The sequence below is a fragment of the Alternaria postmessia genome (assembly GCF_024291825.1).
Source record: "Alternaria postmessia strain BMP 2775 chromosome Unknown scaffold_8, whole genome shotgun sequence".
In the NCBI taxonomy this organism is placed as follows: Eukaryota; Fungi; Ascomycota; class Dothideomycetes; order Pleosporales; family Pleosporaceae; genus Alternaria; species Alternaria postmessia.
The window spans coordinates 615,693-631,586 of NW_026260081.1; the positions used below are offsets into that span (position 1 = coordinate 615,693).

The 15,894-nt window shown below is 53.2% G+C and overlaps 6 protein-coding genes across 6 annotated transcripts; 2 read left to right on the forward strand and 4 right to left on the reverse strand.

Moving 5' to 3' along the window:
* Positions 1-920: 920 nt before the first annotated feature.
* On the reverse strand, positions 921-2,575 carry LGD1 (L-galactonate dehydratase; the record flags this gene model as incomplete). Its single annotated transcript, XM_051728525.1, has 4 exons — positions 921-1,417; positions 1,475-2,171; positions 2,369-2,473; positions 2,528-2,575. The coding sequence occupies 4 exons, from the start codon at positions 2,573-2,575 to the stop codon at positions 921-923; spliced, it is 1,347 nt and encodes a 448-aa protein (XP_051591938.1).
* Positions 2,576-3,655: 1,080 nt separating this feature from the next.
* Positions 3,656-6,017, reverse strand: J4E82_002224 (uncharacterized protein; the record flags this gene model as incomplete). Its single annotated transcript, XM_051728526.1, has 3 exons — positions 3,656-5,829; positions 5,877-5,954; positions 6,002-6,017. The coding sequence occupies 3 exons, from the start codon at positions 6,015-6,017 to the stop codon at positions 3,656-3,658; spliced, it is 2,268 nt and encodes a 755-aa protein (XP_051591939.1).
* A 284-nt stretch (positions 6,018-6,301) lies between these two features.
* On the forward strand, positions 6,302-8,577 carry J4E82_002225 (uncharacterized protein; the record flags this gene model as incomplete). Its single annotated transcript, XM_051728527.1, has 3 exons — positions 6,302-6,994; positions 7,263-7,685; positions 7,777-8,577. The coding sequence occupies 3 exons, from the start codon at positions 6,302-6,304 to the stop codon at positions 8,575-8,577; spliced, it is 1,917 nt and encodes a 638-aa protein (XP_051591940.1).
* Positions 8,578-8,760: 183 nt separating this feature from the next.
* Positions 8,761-10,556, reverse strand: J4E82_002226 (uncharacterized protein; the record flags this gene model as incomplete). The annotated part of the gene is made up of 4 exons (XM_051728528.1): positions 8,761-9,385; positions 9,432-9,962; positions 10,012-10,397; positions 10,443-10,556. The coding sequence occupies 4 exons, from the start codon at positions 10,554-10,556 to the stop codon at positions 8,761-8,763; spliced, it is 1,656 nt and encodes a 551-aa protein (XP_051591941.1).
* A 571-nt stretch (positions 10,557-11,127) lies between these two features.
* On the reverse strand, positions 11,128-13,269 carry J4E82_002227 (uncharacterized protein; the record flags this gene model as incomplete). The annotated part of the gene is made up of 6 exons (XM_051728529.1): positions 11,128-11,328; positions 11,378-11,742; positions 11,793-12,208; positions 12,258-12,993; positions 13,042-13,191; positions 13,248-13,269. The coding sequence occupies 6 exons, from the start codon at positions 13,267-13,269 to the stop codon at positions 11,128-11,130; spliced, it is 1,890 nt and encodes a 629-aa protein (XP_051591942.1).
* Positions 13,270-14,038: 769 nt separating this feature from the next.
* J4E82_002228 (uncharacterized protein) lies at positions 14,039-15,580 on the forward strand (the record flags this gene model as incomplete). The annotated part of the gene is made up of 1 exon (XM_051728530.1): positions 14,039-15,580. The coding sequence occupies one exon, from the start codon at positions 14,039-14,041 to the stop codon at positions 15,578-15,580; it is 1,542 nt and encodes a 513-aa protein (XP_051591943.1).
* Positions 15,581-15,894: the final 314 nt, after the last annotated feature.

The following is a 15,894-nucleotide window of genomic DNA, read 5'->3' on the forward strand; positions in this document are numbered from 1 at the left end:
CTTAACTTATCAACGTCGTGAAGAAGCAAGATATTTATAAGCTCGAACAATGGCATGGAAACAGCTACGTCTGATATTGGTAAAGGGGATTTCATCGGCACATTTAATCTTTCCGCAATATTTCTCACTATCCGTCTCCAAAACTACTCCCATTGCAGATACTGCGGCCATTGGAAGATTATAGATCGGGTTGGTGGTAAATTAGGTTTTTGACATAGAATACGCAAGGTCGTATGTTCAATACCCATATGTACAAGAGAGAGGATATTGATGACAATAAGAAAAAACAGTCGTGGAATGTGTCATAATGGGAAGAAAGGAGTGGGATGACTTGTTCGTAAGACCCGCAGAAACAGTACTAGCTAAGATAGTAGTCAAGTTCTAGAACCTGGAGTGTATACACTAGGTACTAGAGTCCAGGTTCCTCCGTCAAAACGCCGCTACGGAAGATCTCAAAATATCCAATCATCTTCCAGGACTGTTGGCCTAGTAGCATTCGTCTACCTTACAAGCGGAGATCAAACCAGAAGATGGAGACGGTCATGGAGAGCAGAGTAAAATATTTCAGGCCTCCCAGAAAATCTTGGAATGCATCAGGACTGTAGTTGAAGTCCTACTGACTTTGATGGTGAATTCTTCGAGTAAAAACAAACGTAGTTTGTTCGAGAGCTCGAAGACCTGGAGAAGCAGAAACGCCAAATGCAATAGAGTTTGACAGTAACCAGGATATCTAGTCAGCGTTCCTCTACCTGAGTAGTCAGGAATGCACATCGATGCGAAACGCTGGTCTGGAAGCTGCAAATTCGGATATCTATCATATCCCGATGCAGTGGGACGAGTAACCATGCATATTCCAAAACTCGTAATCATTCAATGCATTAAATTCGCTCTTGCTTAAACTTCGTCTGCAAAGCCAACACTTAAATCTTAATGCCCTCCAAGATTGGCTTCGCCTCCTCACTCTGCCACCACCCGTCCTTGCCTCCGGGGAAGCTAAACTTGTCCATGCTTTCGGGTTTCATCTCAACCGAGTAACCTGGATCCATAGGTGTAACATAGTATCCGTTCTCGATTCTTGAGGGGTGGAAAAAGTGCTCGTGCAAGTGGTCAACGTACTCCAGCACCGACTTCTTCCCTGAGACAACAACGTAGTCAATGGTAGAAAGATGTTGAGTGTACTCTGGCAGACCAACACCACCGGAGTGCGGTACAATGGGGATGTTGAATTTGGCAGCCATAAGGAGGACAGCAATGACTTCGTTGACACCACCGAGACGGCAGGCGTCGATTTGGCAAATGTCGATGGCTCCTGAGGCGAGGAATTGCTTGAACATGACGCGGTTTTGGCACATCTCTCCTGTTGCGACACCGATGTTGTAGGGCTTGAGGGCTTCTCTGATGGCTTTGTGGCCAAGGACTAAAGGAATCAGTCAATATTCAATGTAACACAAGTGAGATAAGGGAGAATGCATACCGTCGTCAGGGCTGGTAGGCTCCTCGATAAACCACGGCTTGAACTCCTTCAACGCCTTCATGTACTCAATTGCCTCTGGTACGCTCCATACTTGGTTCGCATCGACCATGAGCACATTGCCCTTGTCGAAACCGATAATCTCTCGTGCGATGCTAAGGCGCTGCTTATCTTGTGCAATGTCGCTTCCAACCTTGAGCTTGAAGTGCTTGTATCCCTTCTCCAGTGTCTCCTTGAGAAGGCCACGCATCTTGTCCTCTCCATAGCCTAACCAACCTGCAGAGGTTGTGTATGCGGGAACGGCTTGGCTGTTAAGAGCTTCTTCGAGTCGCTCTTTCTTACCAGCTTCAGATTTGGTAAGGATCTCCAGCGCCTCCTCAGGAGTGATAGCGTCGGTTATGTAACGGAAGTCGATCAAATCGACAATCTGCTGTGGTGTCATGTCTGCTACAATACGCCATACAGGCTTGCCGAGCGACTTTGCCCACAGATCCCAGATGGCGTTTACAACAGCACCAAGAGCGAGATGGATAACACCCTTCTCTGGTCCGATCCAGCGGAGTTGAGAGTCGTTCACCAGGTGACGCCATGTCTTTCCCCAGTTGGCGACAAGGGAGTCAAGTGTGTGGCCCTTGATGCGGTCCGCGAGATAGGCGATGGCAGTGCATACGATCTCGTTACCACGACCAATTGTGAAGGTCTAGAAAATGTAAGCGGATTGGAACCGGATTGTCATCGAATCGGAATAGAACTTGAGGTAATCTGCTGTGAACAGAATGCTTCGCCCAAAGCATCAAGATAGAGGTATGACAGGAAAGCGATGTTACAAGGTATTCATCACCTTGTGAACTCATGTCTTTCCTTTTTTGTATGAAATCAGACAGAATTTGAACTTACCATGCCATGACCCTTGAACTCAGAGTCTGTATGTAAGATACAGTATGCCGAAGAGTAGTCTCCCGCTGCGTTCATAGCATCGGAACCAGTCTTGTCAAGGGATGTCTAGTCCAGAGAGGTCAGCTCTGCCTTCAAATTTTGATCCATGATAAAACGTACCGGAAACCGCACATCCCTCGTCTCAGCACCTGTGATTGTAATGACCATTGTGATGTTCTTGTTGCGTTGCTATCAACGTTCGGAATTATCGGAATGTAGCGTGAAATACCCCGCAAAGCTTCCAGAAGTTTGAAGCAAAGTCTTGAGGATGAGGAGTTAGAGGATGAACAAGTCAAGACTGAATTTGATTGAGCGAAATACTTATTGGAACTCAGGATCTAGACGGTCTATTTAACTGGCAAGGCATCCGGCGCAAACCTCCACGTACCTCCACACCAAATAGTGCCAACCGCCCGCAGTCCGCGCCATCGTGAGTTTAACCCCACTTGCCCCTCATCATTCGTGGAAGAACTCGTCGCGCCACTTGTCTGGGGCTGGGAAAACCGGGGCATCTGGCAACGTTGCCCACGGTTGCCGGCATATTATTTACCTCACACGTGAGCTTTTACAGTGCTACACCCCACGAACTATAGGGGACCCTTGCTTTGCCAGGAGACTCCAGGTGCTTCGCACCTAGGCGAGAAGCTTGGACTCGACCGCGCATGACAATGCGTGAGGTGCGAAGGAGAAATTAAGAGAATAGCGGCCGTGACGACCAGGCCGGGTATGTCAATATAAGGCCCGTCCTTTACTTACTCTTGCACTTCGTGTACTATCGTGGAGCGTGATCAAATACCGCGGCAAACATGAACTTACCGGCCGCGGGGAGGCACGAGTGGATTCAAAGGAGTAGTCCAGTCCGAGGAGCATGAGTATCAATGTTGATACTCCAAGTCGATCATCATTGAGCACACGCCATACTAGAGCCGCACGCAACCACGGACTCAACTACCATCCAGCTTGGGACAATGGTAAGAAGACAACAAGCCTGTGCATTAGTGGCGTGACAATTGAAAGTAAAAGGACGGACCTGGTATGACTCCTCATCGTATCCATACACCCATTTATCTACACTTCGTTCGTGATGCAAGATCCGAGGACCCTACAACGCGTCAATAGCTACCCAGCACGAAAACCCCAGATACTCACTCGCCCGATTCCTGAGAATTGCAAAAACCACGATAGTGGTAACCTGGCAGACAATATCGGAGATGGACTCTTCTTTTGCATGAGCGAGAGGCGGCACGCTCACTTAATACCCCTCTTCTCTGTCTCACTGTAGTAGATGACCATACGCCAAAGCTTCTTCACAAGAGACTCTGCTTCGTCATCGAGAGCGACTTCCAAGTTCTCCACAAGTGGTTGAGGTGCGCCCTTACTTTTCAAATGGTCCACAATAGCGTCGACAAGCATCTCTTCTTGAACACCTGTGAGCTCAAGAACCTTGTTTGCAGCCCACTGCTTGATGTCTTTGTCGATGTTCTTCTGAGGCAGATGCTCCCAAGCAACGGGCCATTTCCACAGGCCTTCCTTGCCGTTGGGAATGTCGCGTGCCAGCTGCCGTTGTGCTTCTTCGATTTCTTCTTGTGTAAGATTGGCACGTACAGCAGCGTCGAAGTTGATGGGCACAAGAGTTCGCTTCTTAGAGCCGCTTTGGTCTGTGAGATCTTCGTCCTCGAGCAAGTTTTCGACATCCGCTGCGGTTCGACGAGGAGCGGCAGTCTTTTCAAGCTTCTTGGCTGCAGCGCCAAGGGAGATCTTGAAGTGTGCTGGCTCGCGCTGCTCCTCCCTGCGCATAAGCTCTTCTCCATGTTCTTCCAAAAAGGCATCGGCCTGTCCACGGGCATGATCCTTCTGCTTCCTCTGTGCCGCCTGCTCGCGTCGCTCCTGCTCTCGATCGATAGCATCTTCCTTGGCCTCTTGGCCGCGAACCTGCTCGCGGTCGCGGATCCAATCGCTGTGATCGCGGTAGTAGATATCGCGCCTTGAAGCTGCTTCCTGATCATCGTCAAACTCTCGGAGTTGCTTCGCCTGTGCAGTACGAGCCTTCTCGCGTTCCGCATCCATGTTCTTGAAGTAGTCGTTTGTACGTTCGACGGAGGCGAAGGTGCGACGCTCTGTTTGGAGCCAGCGTTGGAGTTGCTTCTTGTATGCCTCGTCAGCATCTTCTGCTCGCTTCTTCTTGCGACGGCGCTCTAGTTCCGAATCGCTGGCCGAGTCGTCATCATCCTCTCGGTTAATGTATACGCCATTGTTTATAGCACCACCATTGACGAAGTTGACTCCGCCTTGGTAGTCACGCGGGAATTGGGAGCCCTTGGGCCCACTGGGGGCACCTTGAACACCCCTCTCTGCTCTTGGGCCAAGTGGTACGCCATTAGCACCTCCGGGACCAGTAGGCGCAGAAGGTGGTGGCGATGCACGCCTACCACTCCGCTTGCGCTCCTCTGCCTCCAGTTCCTCTTCCTTCAAAAGTCGTTCTCTATCGCGTTGATTGGAACGATCGCGGAAAGCAGCAATCTCTGCGGCGACAATGTCACGCATTTCTGCTGGAATGTCCGCAAGCTCATCCTCACCGTTGGCAAGGTTCACAAACGCGACTTCCACGTCTTCACCATCTTGTGCCTGCGCATCTTGCATGGTTGTGTCTCCTGCATAGTCGACGTTGGGTGCGCTTGGTGGATGGAAGAAGCTGGCGAGAACCGATGAGAGGGCTTCCTTTGCGCTATCCAGCCTGAACTGAACTGTAGCTTCGTCTTCGTTTCGGGTCTTGCTCCATTCCTCTGCGTACTTGATCGAGGCGTCGTCAACCATGACATGCAGTTGTGTCGTCTCCACCTCGTCCTGCTCATCGCCTTCGGGTTCGGCTTTCGGCTTGCCGGGCTTTTGTCGCTTTGTAGGCACACGCACGTCTTTGAATATCTCAGCGGCCGTTTCCAAACTTTGGGCGTCTCCAAATTCGGCAAAGCCAAACGTCTGAGGCTTGTTGTTGGCATCGGTAGCCCTCGTCCAGCGCACGAGCTTTCCTGCCGTCTCCAGAATGCGCTCCATGCCCTCGTCGCCTCCAACGCCATCGGGAATGTTACCAACGAAGATGGTCCGTGCAATGTCTTCGCGTGATGGAGGATTGACGGGCTGGACTCCGTCTCTGCGATCGCCGTCTCTGTCCATGCCAAGGCCACGACGACCGGGTGGTGCTGCATTGTCCCTTCGGCCGCCTACAGGGCTGTCGACAGCACCACTTCGTCCTCCCTGCGTTCCCAGACGGATGACGGGCGCATTAAGATTGAAGTTGGGCATGTTCTGGGGCGCTTGCCATCCGGATGGTAGAGCGCGTGGTGCGTTCATGGCTGGTGGACCTTGGGCATTCGCGACACCGGGGGGAGCGGCTACACCTGGAGGAAGTGCGGCGCCTGGCGGACCTGTGCTGTTGTTAGATCCTCCATTATCAGTTGATGCGACTGCTTACCCATTCCAGGCGGTGGCATGCCAGCCATGCCAGGTGGAGTGCCTGCGAAGCCCGGAGGGCGGTTGTAGCCCGGAGCACCTGCGCATGTTAGCAGAGTTCGCGTCGCAAGGAATCGCCCGACGTACCAGGATAGCCGTACATCTTGGATAGATATACAGTCGCGGAACTCGATAGGGTTGTTTGGGGGAGCTACTAAATCGGATTGTCGAGGTGCTCGTCGCGTGTTGTAGTGAGAGGCAGAAGTCGCAGTTGAGATTTGGAGCTTCGAGAGACGCTCGGACCACCAACTACCTACAGCGCCGACAAATTTGGGAACCGCGGCGTGCATGACTTCCATCATTCACCGCAGCCAACCCGCAATTGCCCGCCGCGAGCACCTCCAATCACTTCTGCCGATGCCAGGATTGTAGCCACAACATTTGAAGATGGCATCACGATCGCTGGGCGAGCGACTGCTCCGTCCCTCGACCTTTACACGCATACCGCAGTCCTCGAGACAGACAACACCGTCCTGGACATGTCAACGAACCATATCGAGATCGCCAAGACAACCTGCGCAGCCACAGAGGAAGCAAGCAGACCAAAATTACGTTCCCGAGCGAGCAGCCGCAAGTCCACAGCCCACCCAGAGTGAGACGTCACAGACAATCGACTCCATGCTCGGCGGTACGACCACGAACAGGGCACCATATATGCCACGGGGCGCAGCACCTACCTCACCAGCCAACCGCGTCTTTGGAGAAGCCTTCGCGGGCACCCAGAGCAGACGGCCTGCCCACAAGCCAGGCCTGAATTTCGACGACATGGCATTGTCCGACGACATAGCCAACCCAAGTCTTGCCAACAAGCCTTCCGGTGCGGCATCGCTCGCTGTACAACAGGAAGAGACGTTTTCTCAGTTCCCACGCTTGAACCCCGTATACGGACGTACTGTAGAGTTGGATCCTAGCCGCGGACGGGATATGGTGAGGGGTATTGGCATGCTGGGGAGTTTGATGGCAAGGAACCAAGTCAAGCGCGACTTCAACAAACAGAGGTTCCACGAGAGAGGCGGATTGAAGAGGAAGCGATTGGCGTCTGAGAGATGGAGGGCGAGGTTCAAGAAGGGTTTCCGCGACGTGACTAACCGGGTGACAGAACTAACGAGGAAGGGATGGTAAACATATATGACGCTGATTTGATGCTTCGGAATGGCGGGGATATCAACCATGTATGAATCCAACGTGTACATAATGTACTATAACTGCATTGCATTTGCATAATAAGCACTGGGTGCTTACCGAACTGATAGCTATCGAGATATTATGACCATCTCCGAAGCATACGTCAACCTTGACACGGAAGCATATGATTTGCATCTACTTTGGCCGTGAGGGTGAAGACTAGATTGCGGAGCTGGACCGGGAGTCTCTTGCCGCGGACGGGCACAGGCCAGGGACCTCGATTCGCGTACCCAACATTGTCCAAGTTGACACATGCACCTCGACCGTCGCAGCTGCCTCACGCGCAGTACCCGGCTTACATGCGCTGAATGAACGATTGGCTTCTCCTCTCAAGATTCTCGCCATGATCTCGAAACGACAGCCATCGGCATGGCTCCCTACCGTCGCATTACTTTCCTTCTTGACATCCCTTGCAACAGCATTAACCGGCCAGGAGCCCATGAAGAGCGTGGAAGAAGCACGAGGGTATAATCCTGGCGAGATCATTCCAGTCAGCTGTTTAAACCGAACCATGTACGTCACAATATATACACAAGGAGCTGCGAGTACAATTGCTAACCTCGACGTCAGAGAAACCGGTGAACATGTACGTCTGCCACCCACACCACGCCCTGGAATACTCAACGAGCATGACCCCCAAATTTCTATCCTGTAGCCACTAACCCTTGTGTTTCCAGATCACAGATGCAGCCGGCCACCTCCAGTACATACCTTTCCCAACCTGCAACGAAACGGGCCAACCCCTCCACCTAAACTTCGGCGTCGAAAAAGACGTGAACTGCACCATAGACTTTGTGACCGACGAGTTCTTCCACCTTCTCGAGTTCTACATCCACAACGATGCGCCCCTGTCGTGCCGCATTCCCTCGAAACCCTTGCCACCTTCCGTCATGGAAACAGAGTACCGTGTGAGCGACGACAGCACACAGGAAGGCGCATTAGGAACTCAGAGCACAATGTACACACCTCTGATCATAGCATTGGCGGGGACACTGCAGTTGAGCCACTTGCACGTGGGCAATTATTTGAACTTGCTGGTCCATGCAGGGCCCAAGAGCGTGGCGCCTGGAACGGTGGATGCTGCGACTGCATATTCCGTGTCAAGTCATACAAGGAATACCAAGATTACCATTGGGGATCCGTTGAGTTTGGCGTTTAGTGTGAGGTGGTATCCAAGCACTACGCTGCCTCCTGGCTGGAGTGGATATGGTGGACACATCTATACTAGTACTCTGGTGTACTGTTTCTTGAGTGCTGTGGCGAGTGCAGCCGTGTGCGTTGTTTACTTCCGTGGTGTTGAACTGCCCAGACGGCTGAAGAGGTACGCTACAGATAGGATGAATGGTGGTGGAAGAGGATTTGGCAACGGAGGCAGTGGCTATGGCTTGCCTGTAGCCAACGGTCGAGGAAGTGGCATGGGCAGTGGCTACGGATTAGGCGGATATGGATATGGAGGTGGAGGCAAGAGAGTCGATTGAAACGAACGCAATTCACATGCTAGAGTATAGGGTATTCAGACGCGAAATTATACTTCAACGTGTCCATTGGTATTTCGTAATATCAGTACTATATATGCATCCTTCAGGTGCTTGCTGCGAATCCAGCCTCCAGTCATCAAATCATTCAGCCATTAAAGCCCCGCACAACACATCACCAGCCGCTTACAAACTGGCCTTCTTCTTGAAAGCGTTGATGAGACCGCTTGTGCTAGCATCATGAGAAGTAGACTCCTTGTCGTCGTCAAGCTCAGACTGGATCTTCTTGGCCAGCGACTTGCCGAGCTCGACACCCCACTGGTCGAAGCTGTTGATGTTCCAGATGGCACCCTCGGTGAAAGTGAGGTGCTCGTAGTAGACGATCAAGGCACCAAGAGTGGCAGGTGTGATCTTGTCGGCCAAGATGGAGGTAGTGGGTCGGTTACCCAGGAAGGTCTTGTGAGCGACAAGGTTCTCAGGCGCACCCTCAGCCTTGACCTCATCAGGCGTCTTTCCGACCATGAGCGCCTCGGCTTGGGCGAAGAAGTTGGATGCAAGCATCTTCTGGTGCTTGTTGCCCTCGACAGGGTTGTGGCTCTGGGCGGCGAGGATGAAGTCGGTTGGGATGAGCTTGGTGCCCTGGTGGAGAAGCTGGTAGAAGGAGTGCTGAGCGTTGGTGGCTGGCTCACCGAACAGAATGGGACCGGTTGTGTACTTGACATAGTCGCCGCTGCGGGTGATGGCCTTTCCGTTCGACTCCATGGACAATTGCTGGAGGTAGGCGGGGAACCTGTGCATGTACTGGTCGAAGCTGGGCAATGTCAGACTAAGCGTATCTGCTGAACTGACAAACTTACGGAGAGACAAGGTGAGTCTGGGCGCCGAAGAAGTCGGAGTACCATACACTCAGAAGACCACCGATGACGGGAATGTTCTGCTCAAGAGGAGTCTCCTTGAAGTGCTTGTCCATGGCGTGAGCACCAGCCAGGAGCTGATGGAAGTTGTCGAAGCCAATGTAAAGAGCCACGCTCAGGCCAATAGCGCTCCAGACACTGTAACGTCCACCGACCCAGTCGGAGAAGCCGAACATGTTCTTCTTGTCGATACCGAACTTGGTGACCTCTTCCTCGTTAGTGGAGAGGGCAACGAAGTGCTTGGCAATGTCCTCCTGCTTTGCGCTCTTCAAGAACCATGACTTTGCGGTGTTGGCGTTTGTGACGGTCTCGGCTGTGGTAAAGGTCTTGGAGGCGATGAGGAAGAGGGAGGTCTCGGGGTTGGAGTCCTTGAGAGCTTCTGCGATGTGAGTTCCGTCAATGTTGGAAACGAAGTGGATCTTGAGATCGCGCTGAGAGTAGGCCTTGAGGGCTTCTGAGACCATGACGGGGCCACTATTTGAAGTCAGTACACGTTCGAACAGTATCAAACAGAGTTGCATACAGGTCAGAACCACCGATACCAATGTTGATGATGGTGTCGATCTTCTTGCCAGTGTATCCCTTCCACTCGCCACTTCGGACCTGCTCGCTAAACTCCTTCATGTGGTCAAGAACTGAGTTGACGTCCTCGACGACGCTCTTGCCATCAACCTCCATCTTCTGGTTGGAGGTGTTGCGGAGTGCGACATGGTAGACGGCACGGTTCTCAGTGAAGTTGATCTTCTCACCAGCGAACATGTCATCGCGAAGCTTTTCGAGGCCAGCCTCTTTTGCGAGCTCGACAAGAAGCTTCAGTGTCTCCTCAGTGACGAAGTTCTTGGAAAAGTCGAACAGGATCTCGGAGTTCTCGGCATCGTTCTTGAAAGTACGGCTGAACTTCTCGAATCGCTACAGTTTGTTAGCAACGTACTAGATTTAGCCATCCAGACCTACTTGAGGGTCCTTCTTAAAGTACTCCTTCAAGACAATGTCCTTGCCAAGCTTCTGGTGGTGGTCCTGAAGCGCGGACCAGGCATTGAGGTCTGAGGCCTGTGCGAAGCCGGGCATGTTGTGTTATAGGATTAGTGGGCGGGTATGAGGTTTCAAACTTGGACAATTGGAGATAGAGGAGGTCAATTGCAAGCGCGAGAGATGATGGAAAAGGTGTGAGTAAAGTGAAGATGATTGTTTTCGCGGATGTGATGGGAGAATTGTAAGTCGCGCGGCCGAGACTCAGCCCCGCTTGCGTCAGAGCTCCGTTGAGGGAAGGAGGGGCACCACTTTTACCACGCGCTTGCTGTCAGAACATCCCGTTGGTTCCACCTGGACAGCCTTACCAAAGCACCACAAAGCTGATCACTAAGACATGTGCATCTCTAACTCAATGGGGATATCGTCTTGATTTGCTTGCCTGAATTTAGGCTTTCTCTCACACAAATGCTGCCTCAAGCGCCGTGCCATTGCTCCAGAACCCAAAAAAGCATCAAAGAGCGCTGAGATCCCACCAATGACCATGTCTTATATCTGTGGATCCAAAGCCGGCGGGTGTTGTGCTTGCAGTCGGCTCCATTGCCGTGACAAGCCACGCGCCTATTCAACGGCCATTCTCCGAAGCCGAAGTGTTGAGACGATGAAGGCACTATCTTTCCGTTACACCCTCGAACGATGGATCCTTCACCGAACCACCAGCATCGCCAAGACCCGCAACAGGGCGGTTGTAAGACCATCCTGCGAATTGCTGTTGCATAGTCTGGGAAAGCATAGGACCATCGACATACGAATCTGTTGGAGCTTCCGAGGTGAATTCGCGGTCGAAGTTGGCAGTATCTTTTGCGTCAACCTAGGTGTATGTTAGCCATGGCCTTTGAATTAACAAAAGCTTTACGTACCACATTGGGCTTGAAGCTGGGCTCGTACTTCCTCTCAAGCAGCTTTCGCCAGTCGATGCTGTGGAAGAAGTAATGCGCCTTGATCTCTGCAGCGCCCTTGGCACCCAATCGCTTCTCTGCATTGCGGTCTAGGAGGCGAGTCAAGAGATCGCGTGCGGCCGGTGGGACAATCTCAGGACCGGGGAAGTGTAGAGGTTCGGTAAGAATCTTGCGGTACATGTCGTTGGTGTTCTCATCATAGAAGGGAGGTAATCCAGTCAACATCTCGTAAAGGAGAACACCAAGCGTCCACCAGTCGACGGACTTGGTGTAGCCAGCGCCAGTAAGGAGTTCCGGAGCGAGGTATTCTGGTGTTCCGCAGAATGCTAAGACAGTGTTAGTTCTCCGATTCAAGCCATGCTCAGATATGACTTACTGTTCGTCCGGTCCTCATCCTTCATGTCGAGCTTGCAGAGACCGAAGTCGCACAAGGCAATATGACCAGTGTAATCGAGAAGAATGTTCTCGGGCTTCAGATCACGGTAAATGACATTGAAACCGTGTAAGCACTCAAGGGCGCATAACAGTTCGGCAGCATAGAATCGAGCTCGGTTGATGTCGAATCGTTGCTCCTTCTGCAGATGGTGGAAGAGCTCTCCACCGTTGACAAAGGCCAAGACAAGGTACAGCTTCTCTGGCGACTGGAACGAGAACTTCAACGGTACGATGAAAGGATTGTTGATCTGAGCTAGGACAGAGCGCTCGGCGAGAGTATGTGCGACTTCGGATCGGGAAATGATATGTGCTTTGCGAATGGTCTTCAGGGCGTAAATTCGGTGCGTATCCTTCTTCCTGTACGTTGTGAGTATTTGATAATGCAGAAGAGCGCATGAGCACATACTGCACCTGCATGACCTTTCCAAAACTACCTTTGCCGACGACTTTGAGAAGTTCGAAATCGTCAATCGCAAGACGATCTTGGCGATTCTCGACAAAGTTGACTCCGACCTTCATCTGACCGCTGCCAAACTGCACTGGTATCCAATCAGCACCGGCCTGGCCAGCTGTGCCGTCGCCATTTCCAGATTTGCTGTCCGTCCTTTGCTCCTCGAATTTGGGGTGGACCTTGAGTGTTCCGATGAAGATGTCTTCGTTGCGACCGGCGTTGGGCGATGCGGAGGGGTTTCGGATGTAAAGCGAGACGGTGAGGTCGGTGACGCGGGACACGTCGAACTTGTATTGCGTGTTGCTGCCAGCCCAGAGCGGGTTCTCTGGTGTACCGGAGACTGCGTTAATGAAGACCTGTTGCTTGTCGAAATCGACCAGAGCGTAGGGCAGGTGTTTTGACGAGTAGCGACCGTGAATGGTAGGCGCAGCATTGATGCTGCCAGCAGCAGACTGCGGCCGGTTCGCGTAGGAACCGGCGACTGCATTGCGCGAAGACGACCCGGGTCGCATTGAGCCTGCCACGGAGAGGCCGCCGCCCTGGGACATGGAGCCCTGGTGGTGGCTCCCGCCGCTGAATTGCTGCTCAGCGCCCGGGGGCAGCGAAAACTTCTGGCCTTCATGGAGGGTGACGATCAGGATACCAGGGCGAAGGGGCTGCGCCGGGGCGGATGCGTTGGCTTCTGAGGCGGCTGGACTGGGTCAGCAGGAGGTGAGTGGGGACAGGAGGACCAAAGTACCGATGCCATTGTCTTTGGAGTCTCCGAGGGTCGTCGCGCTGGCGGCGGAACTCGAGGCTTTGGGCGTCGGCTGGTCACCGACTATTGTCGACGTCGACGACGAGCGACTGAATGTGTTGGCGAGGGGAGCAAGATGCGTCTCTTTGAGCTCTGCAGCACGGGTTAGGGGGCGCCACTCAGCAGGCGGGCTCTGGGGATATACGCACTCTTAGTGAGCTTCCAAGACATGGTTGCGGCAGCTCAGCAGTGGGCAGATGCAGGAAGAACAGACGGATACCCAGGGTGCTGCTGCTAGGGAGCGAGAGGGTGGAGACTACGGGACGCGGGAAGGCGACGAGGGGCACACCAAGGAGCGGAGGTGGTGCTGGCAGACGGTGAATAGTGTAGAGGCTCAGGGAGAGGGCTCTGGAAAGGGAGAGCAGACAGGACCTAGGTATAGGGAGCGGCTGGTGGCAATGTGTCTAACGTCCGAGTGCCCCAGGTCTCCGTCAATGCTGCGATGCTCCAGATAGGGTCCTCGTTTGAAGTTGGGTCATTGGGTCTCTGAAACTAGCCTTCATTTCGGACTGACCACGCACTGACGCGCCAATCCTTTTGCCATTCCTTTGCAGTGTTTCGCGCGTCGCAGCACGAGTGAGAGTCTGCTTGTCTATTTTAATTCGGGCCATGCTACGCCATTGCGAGTGAAGTCGTGATTCGTGCCTGCCCATCCCATCCCAGCCTCGGCTGCAGCTTCCGCCGCCGCCAACAACGTCCGGCGTGGGTACGTCAACACCGCGCGACCTTGGAGCCCAACACCGCGTCCGCTCGCCATCTGAACGCACCCAGCCGCCCGTCTCAGTCGAACATTGCGAGCTGCGGCATTATCCTACATTGCATTAGTCATCGCCCCCTCCGACCCCGACTCGCGCCCTTGCAGCAACGGCGTGCACAGCCACAGCTCTCTGTCTCATCCCCATCTCTCCTTCACTTGCGCGCACATCAATAGCGGGGCACCATGGGGGTCATCAAGAAGAAGACGGGTACGCGGGGCACCGAAGGTGGCACCAAGTACGTCTGTGATGTGTGCTCGTCCGACATCACGTCGACGGTCCGCATACGCTGCGCCGAAGACGTGTGCAGCGAATACGACCTCTGCGTGCCATGCTTCTCCGACGGCAAGGCTACACGCGACCACCAGCCTGCCAAGCACAAGTTCAAGGTCATCGAGCAGCACTCCATCCCCATATACACCGAAGACTGGGGCGCCGACGAGGAGCTGGCCCTCTTGGAAGGCGCCGAAACATATGGTCTGGGCTCATGGGCAGACATTGCGGATCACATTGGCGGCTACCGCGAGAAGGATGAGGTCCGCGATCACTACATCGACACCTACCTGGACAGCCCGAGCTTTCCCCTGCCGGAGCACTGCAGCAAGGATGACACCGAGCTCAGTACCCGCATACCGCGTCACGAGTTCCAGGCGAGGAAGAAGAGGAGGATAGAGAAGAAGAAGGAGGAAGCTGCAGGCCGCGAACCCGATGCTCCCAAGCAGAAGCCCACGGCTAGTGTCCCGGCCTGCCACGAGGTCCAAGGATACATGCCCGGTCGTTTGGAATTCGAGACTGAGTACTTCAACGAAGCCGAAGAGGCTGTGCAGCACATGCAGTTTGACCCTGGCGATGGCTTGAACCCAAGGACGGGCGAGCTGGAGCCGGAGATGGAGCTCAAGATGACCATTATGGAAATCTACAACCACCGTCTAGACGCCCGAGTTGAGCGCAAGAAGATCATCTTCGAGCATCAGTTGCTAGAGTATCGCAAGAATCAGCTGGCCGACAAGAAGCGAACCAAAGAAGAAAAAGACCTGATGAACAAGGCGAAGCCCTTTGCCAGGATGATGCAGCATGCCGACTTTGAGCAGTTCTGCAAGGATCTAGAATACGAGCACAACCTTAGGCAGGCCATCTCACAGCTCCAGGAGTGGAGGAACATGCAGATCACGAGTCTCAAAGCTGGGGAGAAGTACGAACAGGAGAAGCAGCAACGGCAAACCCGGCCGCCTCCCATCGGGCAGTTCGATCGTCTGGCATCCAGTAGGATGACAAAACCCCAACCACCTTTCGAACAACCATCTGCAGCCACGGCATTGCTCGCGCAGGAGCTGCCTTTGCATGTCAAACAAAACAGTGGTCTCACAACGCCACCTCCGGATCGCGCTCAAAACGGCGTCAACGGTGCAAATGGTGTGCTAACACCACAGCATTCCAAGACAAAGTTTGTGCCCAAGTCACTCCCCAATACCGTGCCTCTCAAGTTTGGCAAAGAGTCAAAAGCGGATCTTCAGTTGCTCAATGCAGAGGAGGTGGAGATATGCAGTACGCTGCGTATCATGCCCAAGCCATATCTAGCGCTCAAGGAAACTATCATTCGGGCAGCACTCAACAATGGCGGCGCGCTTAAGAAGAAGACGGCTAAAGAGATTTGCAAGATCGATACGAACAAATCATCGCAACTGTTTGAATACTTTGTGCATAGCGGCTGGATAGCAAGGGCGTAAAGGGAATGCGCTAATGGCGCTGGCGTTTGGTAGAGAACCATGATCATTTTGGCGGCGTTTGGGCAAGGTATACCCCAGTCTTGGGAAGGGAGGCGTTGTTGTGTTGATAGATGGGTCCGCTGCTCTTTGTAAAATCATATGCACCAGTCCCTCATTTTGCGATTACTCGTTGCTCCTGTGAAGATGATGACATTGATAATGATGATGATGATGATGGTCCGTCCATAGCGCTACCACAGCGACGGTTGAATACAAACAATGGCTCTCACTCCGCAGTTCCCCACTCACATCCCGAACACGCGACAGGCCGCACC